At 40.8% G+C, this 16,093-nt stretch overlaps 1 protein-coding gene across 1 annotated transcript in view; it reads left to right on the top strand.

Annotated features, from left to right (window-relative positions):
- The window catches only part of LOC138301758 (cadherin-23-like), a 1,629,754-nt gene that overhangs the window by 48,184 nt on the left and 1,565,477 nt on the right, over positions 1 to 16,093 (top strand). Inside the window, exons 3-4 of the mRNA XM_069242267.1 lie at positions 1,295 to 1,342; positions 3,831 to 3,923. Of these exons, the coding sequence (XP_069098368.1) occupies positions 1,295 to 1,342; positions 3,831 to 3,923 (141 nt within the window). The remainder of the gene's footprint in view (positions 1 to 1,294; positions 1,343 to 3,830; positions 3,924 to 16,093) is intronic.

The following is a 16,093-nucleotide window of genomic DNA, read 5'->3' as shown; positions in this document are numbered from 1 at the left end:
TACTACCGCTCAGCACTATTCATTCCTGAACACTGAAACCCCTAGGTACCCCTTAACCGTACACTCCCCTAAACCCAAAGACTCCTTACTACCCCTTCATACCACCCTTCTCTGAACCCTAAAAACCTTTTACTATCCGTTAATGCTACCTTTCCCTGAAACCCTAAAAACTCCTTACCACTTCTGAACTTTACCCATCCATAAACCCATGCCACCACCCTTCCATGAAACCTAAAAAAACCTTACTACTCCTTAATGCTACTCTTCTCTTAACTCCAAAACTATTAACTTCCCCTTTACTGAACACTTCCTTGACCCTAAAAACCCTTACTACCTATTAACACTAGTATTCTCAGAAACCTAAAACCCCCTTGCATTCCCTATACATCATTCCTAAACCATCTCTTAATGTGTTTTTGTAAATGTAATTTGTTTTATCTTGCGTTGTTGTAAAACTCATAGCTCTTGGAGCATTGTAATGGAGTAATATTGAACTAATGCATATAATGAGTACCTTCGTTAGAAATTATCCACCTTATCCATAACAGTCACTATGAACCCAAAGCATATTTTTATTACATTCCAGGTTTGAAGTGTGATTGCAGTTCAATTACGCACTCTATAAAGACTTCTTTACTATGGACACCAAGTAACAACAATGACGGCCATTCTAACTATCCACATTTGCTAGCGCCTCTTGGTTGGCGATAAAGTCACACCCGGAGCTCAGCGAGGCTAAGTCTGCCATGGGGTCCGCTGATGCCTTAACATTACCTGTTGTCTAAATGTGCTAAGCACTTAAATCAAGCTTTCCTGAGTTTTAGGTAGTTGATTTGGTCGGTAGGAAGAGAAAACAAAGAAATCATTGTCAGAAATAGCTGTAAAGAAATACTGTCGAAGGAATCAGACCTCTGATCATAGAGTGGAGAGGCAGCTGGGGCGTCCCTCTTTGCTGACCTCTCAAAATTCACCCTGTCGTTTGCTCCGATACTTGGCACTGAACTGGTCAGATGTACCTTATGAAAATCAATTATGTATATTTAGCCAGCCTCTCAAATGTACTTTTATATAAATGCTTCATGTCCATTCTTTAACGTTGATCTGCATGTAATTGGTATTTTTATGCTGCTTCCTTTTTGAAACTATGCGAGTAATTGCACCATGAGTCCCTTCTTTTCAAGATCACAAATGGTATTTTGCATGTAATTACATTCTTAGCAAAAGACCACAGCAGTGCTGTCAGGAAAAAAATACTATTTCTAATAGTATTATTTTTCTCTTTTTTTCATTTCAGACTAAATCCGAATACACAGTTGAGTTCTCTGTCAGCGACAGCCAAGGGGTATGTATCACTTTTCAATTTCATAGCATCCAAGCGGATAAATGGGGTGCAGGCCAGGACCAAAGAATGCATTTCTAAGGAGAGGAAGGGGTGTAGTGTACAGAAAGCTCCAGGTCAAGCCTCCTTCCTTCGGAGATGTGCATCAAGGTCTAAGGAAGTGGATGAGGAGGTGGGCATCCCAGCTATAATTCCTAGCCTCAGCCTGGGCAGAGCGCATTGATGGGATAAAATAAGATAAAATAGGCACAAGAGAAGATCAACCATGTTTCAATTTATTTCAAGGAAAGGCCTTTATGGAACAAATAAGTATTTAATTCACTTACACAGTACCCCTGTCTTAACCTTTTTTAGGAAACACACAATACTTCATTGTGTATTTTTTTCTGCGGATGATTTTATTGGCAATCTAACCAGTCACAAGGGTTTTGTGTTTCTAGTGGGTGGGAGGGTTACAATCATAGATAGCCAACCTATCCACTGTATTTCGGTAGAATGACAACTAACTTTGATAGATGCACCAAGGTTGAAGTATGTATTGCAATAAAGAGATGTATTGATGCGTATAATGGATGCAAAGCTTTTCCCAGCTTTGCAAACTACTAAGATCACATTTTTTTAAAACAAGGAATAGATTTTGTGGCCCCTTGCGGCAGTGGATAACCGTTTATGGATCACCAAATGACTCAGGTCAGTGAGAGAAGTTTCAAATAGTTACCATGACTGGACAAGTCTCTGAGAACATACCTGTTTCAACACTCTTTTGCCTGCCCCACAGCTGATTACTCTGGCTCCAATGTCCCATTTCCATTAGAATTATCAATCAGTTATTTGATAACCATTGGCTTTTATCCCACCACCCCCCTTTGAAAAAATAATAATAAAAAGACGACACCTGGTAGTAATTCTAACACGGACTACCGAATCTCAACTTCAGTTAAGAATGTGTCAGGAATTTTATAGAATGCCGAGTGTAATGAAGTAGGTGAAACTCCAATCTCAGTTCCTAAAGGAAGTTAACACAAACCGGTACCCACATTATAAACTAAAAATTGATTAAAGGCATTAAGGCAAATCCTTTTTTTATGGTTTCTGTCAAACATTTTTGAAATTCAAAATGACACACCATTCATGTATTTGCTAATTTCAGGTGTGCTGAGTCTCTTGCCATACATTATATTTTATTTCTTTGATTTCTAAATATCGATATATACTGTGTCTTCTTTCAAGATGACTTTAAAAGTGTATGAACAGGCAATTACAAATATAATGGACGGGCTGTTTATGGGCTTATTTAGAATTTGACACAGAGTGTACTCTGAGTACCCGTCTGCCAAACTCTTGGTCCACTTACCCATTAGATTTTTGCAGAATGTCAGTTTTCCTGGGTGGTGACCCATTGGCTCTCTCAATGGAAAGTTTTCTCTGACGGCATGACAGAGCACTGGCTGTCACAGCAGGAACATCAGACTGCCCATCCTTTTTAGGTCTCATGGTCTGATGTCCTTTTCTTCAGTCTGACCACCTCCCAACCCTGGGAAAAAACTCGCTGAGTGTGCGGACCATTAGTTGTTTGTTTTAAAAAAAAAAAACTCTCACTCTCTGAGTATGTTTTTTGAAAACCAAATAGTTTGGTGGCCGGCTGTCAAAACCACCAGCATCCATCCTCCAAACTCTTGGTACCTTCAGAGAAACCACTGTGAAGGGAGGAAGGGTCCTTCATCTCCCTGACCGACAGACTGCCGCCTGCCAAACTGTAAATCAGATCCTAAGTTCCTTATGTCATGGCACCTTATGAGACCAGAAGTAGAGTGGAAAATCAATTTGTAAAACTGAATTGCAGTGAATTATGACGAAGGCAACACAGAAAGATTAATCCGGTGAAGACACATACTGCCAGTGGGGTTTTCAGGAAGAAGTTATTGTTGCAGCAAGGAAAGTGATTCACAGGATAGGCAGAACACATCCACAGTTACATTTCCAATGATCTCAACAATGATATGATGATTCTAAGTATGGGAGGAGTGGGAGATATAGCACTGATAATAAGTTGCTGATTTCTGGATCATCTTGAGATTTCATGTAGACATGCTGTCTAATGTTTAAACATGGATTCAGTATGAGTGTGTATCACTTCTTGGTTTTTCGAAGCATTCTGTTCCTTTCCACTAGTAGTGGATGGAACTAAATTGATGATTTAAATGTATCTGCCACTTGTTTGAAATAACATCAATAAGAACTCAATATATAGGGAATCAGCAGGAATTCAAGACTTGCAATGAAAGAATAATTAGGAAAATACTCCCTGAAATCTCACTGAAGTGTTGTGTGAAACTTAATTAGAGGGCGTGCAATTCTTCTAGAGAATCTAAAGCACACGAGTCAAAGTCTCAGCTTTTGAAAGGGCAGTAAGGGAGCACCCTCTGTAAGTTGCTGGCAAAAGGAAGGCAAGAGCACGGTTCTAATTTCTTCTCCAATTATTTTCCTGCAGGTGATTAGAGGGACCGTGAACATTCAAGTAGGCGATGTCAATGACAATGCACCAACATTTCACAATCAGCCATATGCCGTCCGCATTCCAGAGGTAGGACATGTGGCACCTCTTTTCATTTCTCTGACAGAGACATTTGGCAGTTAGAGTGAAGATATATCATAGGAAATGTTTTAAACTTTTAGTAACTTTTGAAACTAGTGATTGTGCTTGAACGTAGATTAAAATTATCTAACTTTGCAATTTTCAGTTCCATACCTAAACATACGCTTGTGGGCAATATTGAGAATGCATAATTCACAGTTGAGTGAAGCTTAGAGGCGAAGTGTTCAGCAGGCAGGGGATTCTATAGGACCATATGACTTCACACTTGTGGCATTACAGGCAAAATACAGTGGTTTCATTAGAAGGCAGGTGTGCTCCCTTTAATCGGTTTTCCATCAAAGGTGAAATCTGCATACTTGTTCTGAATGCCAAGAAGACATTTCATTTTGGAAAAGCTCATAGACCCTAAAGTTGAAAGAAAATATTCTGTGACATTGATGGCTGTAGCAAAGATTTTCTTCCTCAACTATAAGAACGTCTTCTTATGAGTTCCAGTGTAAATCAAAGAAAATATTGTAAGCATTTTAAGCCACTGCTTTGCGAACTTGGACCAATGAATATATGTCACTTGGATCAATAAATATATATGTCACTATTTTGAAAGGCTCGTCACTCCTAAAGAGATACCGATTTCCAAGTAAGGCTTAAATGTGCCCAAGTGTGTGATTGGATATAGCATTACCTTCAGTGGTTCTAAGAAACAGGCCTTCAGTGTGACAAGTCTATCTAGAACATGGCTTCCACCTGACTATCTTCTAAGCTCGAACACAGTCCGAAATTCTGTATTTTTAACAATAATATTTGTGAGATGAATATGCATTCATTTAATTTAAATGGGAGGTATTTTTCACATTCTTGGTCTTAAAAATGTCTAAAGAATGAATAAACTAATGAAGGTTATATTGAACATTAGTTTGTTTGCAACTATTCTCTTATGTCCTTTACCTAATGAAATGTGTAAAACAAAGTGGGTCAGGTCTGTTTTCCAGTTGGCAAACTCCTGAATTAATTAATATTAAAATTATGTTTAGGCACCGTGTATGCTTTAAATGTATGACATCTGGATTACAGGTCATCATTTGAACATGCGTGTTGCTTCCTTTTGATAGATCCAAAAGAGTCAGCAAAAATGTGACATTCAGTGGGCTCTCTGTCAGTGGTAACATGTCCAGATCTGTGGTTACTTCCAATGTGAGCAATGTTGAGGGGTTAATGGTCCGATATCTAACATTAACAAGCATCAAATAGATAATTATTTAATGCTTTGACATATGGATTAAGATGAAACTAAATAAACATTGGATGCGTCATGGGATTGACATTGTCATTTTATATCTGATTCATTATTTGTTTGATGTTATTTTAATGTTTTATGTGTACTTTGAAAACTTGTACCTCCTTCCCAATGAGCAATGGATGTCATAAATATGATTACTGCTTGTGTGTACAATAGGATGTGCATGAAATTTATGAGCCATATGTGACTTTGCAGCCCAGGAATCAATTTTGATTTCCCTGACATGAGTGGTACTTAAGATGGAGGTGGTAGAGAGTCTGCCAGACAGCAGTAGGAACTGCTTCTGAAGCATTCCTGAAATCCTTTCTAGTGGAGCACACTCTAGTAAGTAAAGATTGCAGACAGAGGGTCCTCCTGAAATGTAGGAAAATCTCTGTGTAAACTGTTCCCCAGAGCTGTCTGCCCCAACAGGTTTTTTAGGCAGTTGAGTGAGAAAGACTTTTGTGCCTCTGTTTTGGGTGTTCCCCGAGAGGGATCTTTTAGCCCCACCTATCCATGCTGCTGACACTTGAGGACAACGCCTGTGGCTTGATTAGTCTTGGAAGAATGTGTAAAAGTCTGGAACATCCGGAAAACAATACCAGACCAATGTGGGTGCAATACATAAACTACCAACTTGGTATAAATACCGGAAGAAACCCCCCTGCTTTTGTCCCCAAGTACTGATTGTCCCAGTCCAGTGGAGAGTGATTTCTCAGATTGCTAACTCCCATTATCAAGTTTGGGAAGAAAAAACCTCGAAAAGTTTTGCATTCTGCTGGAAGAGCTAGAGCTATTTTGTAAACACCTTGAAGGTGGGGGGGCACCGACTGTTGGAGAGCAGTAGTCGGTTTATCCCTGCATGAAGAAAAAGAAGCCTAGAAGAGGAAAGATTCAAGGAGGTAGGCCGGATGAGCAGAATACTGGAATAATATAGCCCAGAGAAGAACCACCGTCTCGAATTCTTGTGGTGAGGCATTTTTCCCCACTCCTGGAGTGAAATGGCTCCTGCTCGAAGAAGTAGACATGTCTACGATGGCTTGTAGTTGGGAAAAATTACAACATTTAGCGGTTTCATTGAAAGAAGAGCAGAACGGCTTTAGATGAAAATCTCAACTGCAATCAAAGTTTCTTTGCTGCAGATCGCCTTTACTAGGATTACTGTTGCAATTCATGGTGGGCTCTCTACTTGTTTGGGTGGCAGGATTGGGCCTATTAATATCCAGGAAGTAAGATTTCTTTCCTCCTGTTAACTGGGGACAAGTGCACCCTCTGCAGAACTATACAGATGCAGACAAAAGACCTCAGTCTAGTAGAAAGCATGACTGACTAGCACAGTTCAGTGCAGCTCCCCAACGGGAGTGACTCCTCTCTCCCAGCTGGCAGATTGCATCATGATGCTGCTTCACAAACTCAAGGTGCTGTGCACAACAAAGATTTCAGGAGAATCATGATACATCTGCCTAATACCAGGACAGTTATATGGGTCGGTGGAAGAATTATGACACTTTCCCCAATTTAGCCGTAACAGAACCTTAAGATTAAGACAAAGATTGTTCCCTCGGCCTTTCCAAATTGTACTGTGCAGGGATTGCTGTCCGACTATGTGTAGATGATTGAGGTCTTACTCAAGAGCGGAATTATCCTTATATGATTACTGTAGTACTTAGCTGTGTTTCAGGAATAAAGTCATTTTTCTTCTTCAGTAAAAAGCACTGACATTGACTTAATAATCGTGATTTGGGGCCAGATGTACGAAGCATTTTGCCAAGTTACAAACGGCGAATCTGGCCATTTGCGACTTGAAGTTTTTTATTGGGGATGTACAAAGCCCAAACTGTGATTCAGTAACTTGTACCGAACCGCAGTTTGGGTTTTGCCATCCGGTATTAGGAAGGGGTGTGACAAGGGCGTCCCTTCCTAATACCGAATCCAGATGGTATGTATGACTGTTTTGTGACCGCAAATGAGGTCGTAAAACAATCGCAGTTAGCACCAGTTTTAAACTGGCGCTAACCCATTCGCAAATGGGAAGAGTTCCCATGGGACCCCTTCCCCTTTGTGAATGGCAGCGAAAATATTTTTTCAGAGCAGGCAGTGGTCCCACAGACCACACTGCCTGCTCTGAAAAAATGAAAAGAAAACTTTTCATTTTTGATTTTGAAATGCATCTCGTTTTCCTTTAAGGAAAACAGGGTGCATTTCAAAAAACAAAAAAATGCTTTATTTAAAAGCAGTCACAGACGTGGTGGTCTGCTGTCTCCTGCAGGCCAACATCCCTGTGAGGGTGGCCTTTCCCGATGGGGTCGCAAATTGCGACCTACCTCACGAATATTCATGAGGTAGGTCATTTGCGACCCCATTGGGAATTGCAAACAGTGTCATTGACACTGTTGTACATCAGGTTTTGTGAGTCGCAAATTGCGAGTCGCTGCGAGTCGTAAAACCTGAATTTCGTACATGTGGCCCTTGATGTTTCATTTTTTTACGAGTCTCTTTCCTACACTGCTTCCTTGTGTAAGCCTTGTACTGCTTGATTCGCTGTCATGGCAGTGAAGTGATGAGGTGGTGTATCTGTGTTCAGTTTTGGATTCAACAGGAAAGTTAAGTCCAATGAGTAAACTCTCATTGCCAATTATTCCTGATTGCCCAGGGACTCCTCCCATATTTCCCACAGAAGCAAACCCATCATTAGGGTCCTTATCAGTATATGAACTTATTTTGGGATAAAATGTCTTACACAAAACTTCAATTACAACCATTTGTGTCACCTACGTTTTACCCATTCAAAACGGGATGTTCTTCGAACTGTAAATGGAAGTTGCAGTACAAATGGACTACTTCAATAAATGCTTCTCTTGGTCAGAATGCTCTAGGCATCTGAGAATTTAGCTGTATGTGAAAAAGTTGGCTTGGTGTTAAAGTAGCAACAGATTTGTACAGAAAAGTGACTACTGTTTTTGTTTGTTCAGACTTCGGCTGACACTGAGATTTGCACAGAAAAAGACACTGCTACTGTGAGTGTAAATCAGCAGCTCACTGACCCCGAAGGAGCTCAATGAGGCATGTTGATTTGGTTGTCAGGCGCCACGTGCTGCCTTGCCGGAGGCCACGCCGGTGATGGGACATTGATTTACCCTCCAGTGGACAATTTTCATACTATTTTGATTGCATGATAAATATCAGCCTATAAATATTTTGTGTGGACGGCTGTTGCACCCCCCTTGACAATTATGTGTGTGAGCTGAACATGTCTGCCACAATGCAAATGAAAGCATGAAATAGTAATTTCTTCTCAAACACCATTAGTGATTGGTATTTAGAGAAGATTGCTGTCTGCACTTAATAGTATGGTATTTTTTCAGACAAAAGTGACATCAGTCTAATAGGTAGGCCCAAGAGTCCAGTTAACCTGGTATGCTAACACTATATTTCCTTGGTTATCAGATTATTGTTCTCTGGTTGCTACTCGCAAACTAAATTTCATATTTTCAGAATGGAAGAATAGCTTTTGGATCTGTAGAAGTTTATCTTTCTGTGGATTGAATCCCACAAAGCTTAACTTATAATTGACCTTTAAATACTTAAGACATTAATATGAGTGTGCCGGAATTTGGTACATAGATACATCCGAGGACCAGAATCTCTGACTGCGGCTGGCATCCCAGCACCAAATATTGTCAATTAGAACTTTTCTCATTGGAGTAGAGACTAAGGGCCTGATTTAGTGTTTATTGGATGTGATACTCTGTCACAAACGTGACTGAAATCCCCTCTGCCATTTTGCAAGTGCCATAGGATATAATGCAGTGTAATATGGCAGCCAGGATGTCGTATGTCATCCTCCATACTCTAAATTAGACCCTACATGCCTAGACCATTCAATCTCAGGTTCTTTAAAGAAGCTGGGAGAAGTGTGGCACAATGGTTAGAGCAGCAGACCCTGATGCAACTATCTGGCCTAGGACCAAGGTTCAATTCCCACCTCAGTGGGTGTTGGGCTCAATTCCCTTGGACCAGATAATTCTTGCCTCAGTGCCTAATCTAATTAAGGGGTACCACTCTGGGCAATAGCTTACTTAATCTCCACAACAGCCCTCACAGCACTTGGATGCCTGGCTTCACCCTGGGGCTGTCCAGGAGTGGGTGTCTCACAGGGAAAAGCCAGGAGGGGTTCCACAGTGGTATGCATACAGCGCCTTGAGACCCTAACGGGTGAGTAGTGTGCTATACAAGTGCAAAGTTTACAGTTTTAAAGAAACCTGCTGATATTTTCTGCCTGCTCTTAGCATTAGGAAAGTGTCAGTGGGAGGGCTGTTGATGGTGTTCTGAGGCTGGAGAATCAGGTCAGTCTTGAGCCTGTCTGTTGAGAGCATAATCTGCTCTCCTGTGCTCCTACTGGAGTAGAGTGAGGGTCGATATATCAGGCAGAGAGGCATTCAAAGTTGAGGGTGGAGGAATTTCACAAAAGCGTTAGTTCTCAGGGTAAAAGGGCTTATATAGACCTGGCCCAATTTGTACACATGTTTACAGGGGCGGCTCCTCCATGAGGGCGGAGGAGTGTGCCCCCCCCAACAGCAACAGATGCTAAACTTTTACCAAATAACGATAATAAGCTGTGTTTATTATCATTGTTTGGTAAAAAAGGCATGGCCACTGGGGTGATGAGAAGTCAGGGGGAGTGCTCAGCACTCCCCCTCAAAGCATATGTGTGTTTGGCCGGCCATCTCGGGCCGGCCAAACACACATGCGCTGTAGGCTCTCTCCAGCCCAGCAACACAGTTGCTGGGCTGGAGAGGGCCTGCACAGGCTCCCAGTCTGCCTGGAAGCACCTTGGCTGGGCGCTCTTAGCCAATCCTGACACTGCTTTGAATAGCGTCAGGATTGGCTGCAGGGCAGGCTGGGAGCCTGTGCCTGTAGTCGATGAGGGACAGAGGAGCGGCACGTGGCGGATAAGGTGTTTTTTGGTTTTAAAAAATGTTGAATGTTATTGTAATCCCCCAGCCCCCTCCCCCACACAGGCCCACCCCTTTACTTTGCCGCGAGGCGCTCCTGCATGTTTACGATTTGTATTGGTGTGAATGGGATATGGAAATTATACGTTTATTTTCTCTTTGCTGTTCCCTGGTTTTCTTTGACTAGATTCTTAAAAGACTTAAGATTCACAAGTTCAGTGCAACTGGTTTTGCAAATGCAAAGTCAGAAACAGCAATGCTCAAATGTGGTTTTCAGTTTCTTACAATTACATATAACAAAGCATGCATTGTGACACCTTGTGAAACACAAGGGAAATGGAGAGGCAAAATGCCAGTCCGTCTGCCCCTCCTTTGCAATTCGTAGAGATGGGCGGAAATGGTAAACACGGGTTTTGCAGCTGCAAAGCAAGCATATGTCAGTCAAATGCAGTCACTTAACATTTGCAAAGTGTAAGCTGGCAGTTTACACTCTACTTATAAAGGCTGGAAAAATCATGTGAAGCAGCAGATTTAAGTGTCAATGACCACTACATGCTCTCCCCTCATGCTTGAAGCGCAGTGCTCTAGTTCTGTAATTTTGGCCCTGTCCCTTTTAGGGACAGGTTTGTCATTGAAGGCATACTGCGATTCTGAATGCAGAAATAAAGGACCAAGCAGGCCTGTATTCTAGCATTCACACATTTATCTGATTTGCAAGACAGTTCCTGCTTAATTCATGTCGAAAATATTCATAAGAAAGGGGTATTTCGACTCTTAGTGAAAAGTTATTTTATAGTATGACGTCTTCGATCATCGCTCACGTCTTGCAGTGAAAGGCCTGTTTCAGCATTGTGCAGAACTACTTCTGTGACCAGCCACATTTGAGAATCAAACCCCTAAACTTCCTTTTACTTCCATTGGTATTTCCCCTTCCTCCATCATTTTCTGATTTGAGCCCAGTGCTGTTGCTGAATGCTACACTTAAAAGAGCAGCTCTCCACCTAAGCCTGGGAACTACCTAGAGTTCCTTGGATATATGTATATGGTTTGTGTATATGCATATTGTGTGTGTTTATGTGTATGTGTGTGTTAAAAAAATATTATATATATATATATATATATATATATATATATATATATATATATATATATATATATATATATATATATATATATATATATATAATTAGTCATGGGCATTCATGGACAGATGCATAACAATTTACCAAAAGCTCTGTTGTTACAGTTAAAAAATTGTTAAAAGCAAAGATGGCTAGTCAAAAGCCTCCCACTCTGCAGCACAAGTCCATCTTACTTATTTTAAAAAGAGACTATTCATATAACACTGTAAGAAGCTCCTGCCCACTTACTCTACAGGGATCGGACTGGAAAACCATTGTAAACAAATATGGAGAGAAAATTAGAGAAAGTATTTTTGTAGTTGCATGACCTAACCAACTTTGTTAAAGTCGGATTTGTAGCAGGTGACGTTCATAACAACATTAAGTGCCCAGGCGTATTTTCAAAGGAAGACTTTCAAATAATCACATTATCTCTTGATACAGAAAAGCATCTCACTGCATGCAGTGGAAATCTTCTTAGAAAATGTTAAAGTTGCTTAGAATTGCTCTAAATATGTTCACGTCACCGTAAATGTCTTTACAATATGCACATGGTTAATGCAGTTACTTCTCTTCTGGCGTCTATAGCATTTGATCTGTGAACTTGAGCTTGGGTAGGTGTTTCTCAGTTTCCAATTGTATTAATCATTGACATATCATCATTGGTTTGATTTCTGTAGATAAGGCAATGTATTCAGTAACATTTCCTGTATGTGGGTGACCCCTTTCTATTGCTCAAAGAACTTTCACAATAACTGGTAAACACGTTTGATGAGTTTGTATTGCTCTCTCAAATGGGTAGCTGTATGATCAATTTCAGAAAGTCTGAATTGAATCCAGTAACATTCTATAGAACTTTTTTCCTACTGAAATTCATCTCAGGAATAGGATTTGTGTCTTGAGGCATTTGAATAAAAATAAGTTAAACTGACTCTGAAGCTGATAAGGTAATGCCACCTAGAAGCAGCAATCAATCTGTTGTCCTGTTGCCCTTCAGTGCAGCAGGAACAATTTATGGTCTTGTGACTAGCACTAAAATTGTGCCTTTTTTAACTTCTCTAAGCATGCAAAGTTTTTTAAAAAGGTGTAGTTGTAATGCTCCTAGCTTTACTACTATGTGTGTTCTTAATTAACTTAAAGGTGATAGCTGAGATCAAGAGATTTGGGCCCATATTTATACTTTTTTAGCGCCACATTTGTGTCATTTTTTGACACAAAAGCAGCACAGACGCACAAAATACAATTGTATTTTGTAAGTTTGAGCTGATTTTGAATAAAAAAACGACGCAAATGCGGCGCTAATTTTATTTAAATATGTGCCTTAGTATGTGAGCAAATGGGACCTTTTAGAGAGTTAAATTGAATCAACAAGAAGGCCAAGCTGTCAGAACCTGGACAGCTATTATGGATAGATACAAAAGGGGGCTGTTGCAATTTGACTTGATGTGTATGTCAGTGCTCACTGGTATAAAATGCAGACTGACACAGACAATGTTCTCAACTACTGCTTTTCTTCTTGGGCTGAGCAAATTCATTCAAGATGACAATAATCTCTGCTGCAGGATTATTATCTTGTTTGTGACTTTGAACTATGCTGAGTGTCACTTCCAGTAATGAGTGCAATATAATCAATCAACGAGTCAACCTTTATCCTTTTCATTCCTTTTGCGTTTTTTTCTGGGAAAACAGAAGTACTTCTCCTTGTAAGCTGTCACTCCCCACATTACACAATGGTATGAACTTTTTAGATTTTTAGAATTCTCATTAGGACTTTTCTGTACATCATATTTGCACAGTCTTCTTGATTGAAATCATGACACATATTTGAACCAAAGACAGAGATAACTAGAAAAACTCCCTTTGAAACAACTCTGGTTTAAAAGTTGTTTAAATATATCGTTGACAATAGAGCCATTCCTGTACTCAGAAATGCCTGTTGGTAAGAACCTGCAAATGATTACATGAAAAAAGTCTTTAAGCCTGTGGTATCTTTCTTCTAAGTAAACTGCATTCAGACAGACTCCTCTTAACAAGCATTTTGACTGGTGCTATCTTGAAGAAAATAAAGAGCTCAGCACCCCATTTCGATTAGTGTTATTCTTTCTGGAACGTCAGTTTTGCTGTACTACCCTAGCACCATTTCAGGTAGCCCACTCTCTTCAGATCTAATAATTCCGAGCCCATAGACACCGGGTCCGGTTTCACCAGGTGCAGATGAGCATCAAATGAAACCTTTGCCTAGACAGGGGCAGGTTCTGCAGGCAAGAGCACAGCCTGCCCACACAGCACATCAGGAAGAGCATAACACATTCCCCCAGCATAAACCTTACCTACTCTGCCCTTTCTTGAAACTCACAATACCAATGCCCACCATCATGACCCTCAGTGTTCCCTCCCCACGGCTGAAATTTACTTCAGTTAGTGCCCATGGATTTGTCACTAGAATCAAGGAAAAACCAACAATATGAGGCCCCATATTCCTTGGTTTTTGTGATTATTCCACCTTCTGGAGACAAAGCTAGCAACTGTCAGATTTTCGTGTGGGATACAAGCTTGAATTAGAGATCCTGTACCCCAGGGAAATTCTGGACCACAACCCAGCAAAGTTGTGATGAGTCCATATAGTTTGTATCATCAGAGCCATAGGAGTTGAAGGGGAACAGTCAAATCATAAAAACATTGCAGGTAAACTCAATAATGTATATCAAAATAGTCACCTCCCTTTATCACACATGCATCCATATTGTAATCCTTAGGACCTGTTGTATTGTTACTGAACTAAGATAAGAGGAACTAATTGAGTCAAGAGCCTAAGAAAAATATCATTTGAGTGCGGGAAAGGAGGTGACCCACCAAGATACTTAACATAGTGCATGATACACTATGAATAACAGTAGCGTATTTACTCATGACCAGTGTAGGAAATGTTGGTTTTGTGGGACCACTTATGCTCACACTCAATCAGGTGCTCAAGCTCTACTCAAATATCTAAGCTTTTATGCTGGGCTTAGTGGCATAGACCAACAAAGTATTTAACATTCTGTTATTTTTCATCATTCATGTTCACTCAAAGCGCACAATGGTATTGACAAAACAGTTGAGATGTAGTCTGAAGTTTTAAAATGTTCTTGCTTAACTGTATTTTCAATCTGTACAGTGCCTCCAATTGTATAATATAGTAAATAATGCCTCATAATCATTTATGAAGATCAATGTGTTGTGGAATTACAACTTGTCCCACTTTGATAATGATTGTTTTCTCATTTTAACACTGGAAAACACACATAGAAAACAACAGTCTTTTGAGTATACCTACAACAGTAAAGTGTACTGAAAATCAAAAGGGTAGTAAAAGAAAAATATTTGTAGTTCCCTGTATAGGTAGGTCATCACCTGCAGGGCTTGAACGTAAAAAGAAACAACGAAGGTTCAGTTGCGCAAGGACTTGTTCTCCCCAAAATTATTTTTTTTTAAGTTGGAGAAGCTCTGAAGTATTTCCATCTCTAATGAGGTTTGGATGACAAAACTGAAAACACAATGGTGATGGAAACCAGCTCAAAATTTTTTTTTTGTATTTACTTTCCAGCACAAAGGTTGTTTTGCACTGGAAAGTTGGCTAAAAGTAACAGCAGCACCTAGCACTGGTTTGCATTACCTAGGGCCATGGGGACATTCCGTGAGTGGTCCATGGGCGTTCCCATGCAACCACCCATGGTTTCTGAAGCAAAATACTATCTACCAAATATTTGACACAGGATTTTTCATACAAAATAATACCATTTCAAACAAAGAGTTAAAAGGAGAAATATTTTCATTTTTCGTTTTCTTCCAACTCTGCATGTATCCTGCACTGTACAGTACACATACATAGTAGGAATGGTTTTAAATGTAGTTAAGCACAGTATTTTGTACTGCAAAACAACATTTATGCTAGACTCACACACACACACAAACCCTTGCACCATGGCGCAAAGGTGTGTGCGTGACACTGGGCAAAAAAAATCTGTGCCAACCTTTGAGAGAGGGGAGGAGAGAGCCGTAAAGCTGTAGATATGTTCTACTGCTCTCACGTTCTCACGCAATGCAGCATTTTTGGCTCCTGCGCTGCAAATGCGGTCCTCAGATCTGTCCCTCAGTGTTTTCAGTTAACTATTTTCAGGTCAAGCTTAAGTTATTGCTTTTCGTCTTTCCAAGTGGTTGGTGTCATGATTCCTCATTAGCCCTTTGTGGATGAGACTCTCTTTCTCCTCTAGACACCATGGGCCATATTTATACTTTTTGACGCAAAACTGCGCTAACGCAGTTTTGCGCAAAAAAAATGAGCGCCGGCTAACGCCATTCTGAAGCACCATGCGGGCGCCGTATTTATTCAATGACGTTAGCCGGCGTTAGCCGGCGTTAGCCGCCAGCGCTGCCTGGTGTGCGTGGAAAAAAATTACGTACAGCAGGCAGCGCCGGCGTAGGGGGATATGGAGCTTGGGCGCCAAAAAATGGGGCAAGTCAGGCTGAGGCAAATTGTTCGCCTCAACCCGATTTGCGCCATTTTTTCCGACTCCCAACCCCCATTGAAATGACTCCTCTCTTAGCAAAGACAGGAGTCATGCCCCCTTGCCCAATGGCTATGCCCAGGGGACTTATGTCCCCTGGGCATGGTCATTGGGCATAGTGGCATGTAGGGGGGCACAAATCAGGCCCCCCATGCCACAATTTTTTTAAAAAAAAATACTTACCTTAATGTCCCTGAGATGGGTCCCTCCAGCCTTGGGTGTCCTCCTGGGGTGGGCAAGGGTGGCAGGGGGTGTCCCT

The sequence above is a fragment of the Pleurodeles waltl genome, chromosome 6 (genome assembly GCF_031143425.1).
Source record: "Pleurodeles waltl isolate 20211129_DDA chromosome 6, aPleWal1.hap1.20221129, whole genome shotgun sequence".
Lineage (NCBI taxonomy): Eukaryota > Metazoa > Chordata > Amphibia > Caudata > Salamandridae > Pleurodeles > Pleurodeles waltl.
The sequence above is the reverse complement of the archived record's forward strand: the minus strand, read 5'-3'. Positions and strand labels throughout refer to the sequence as shown.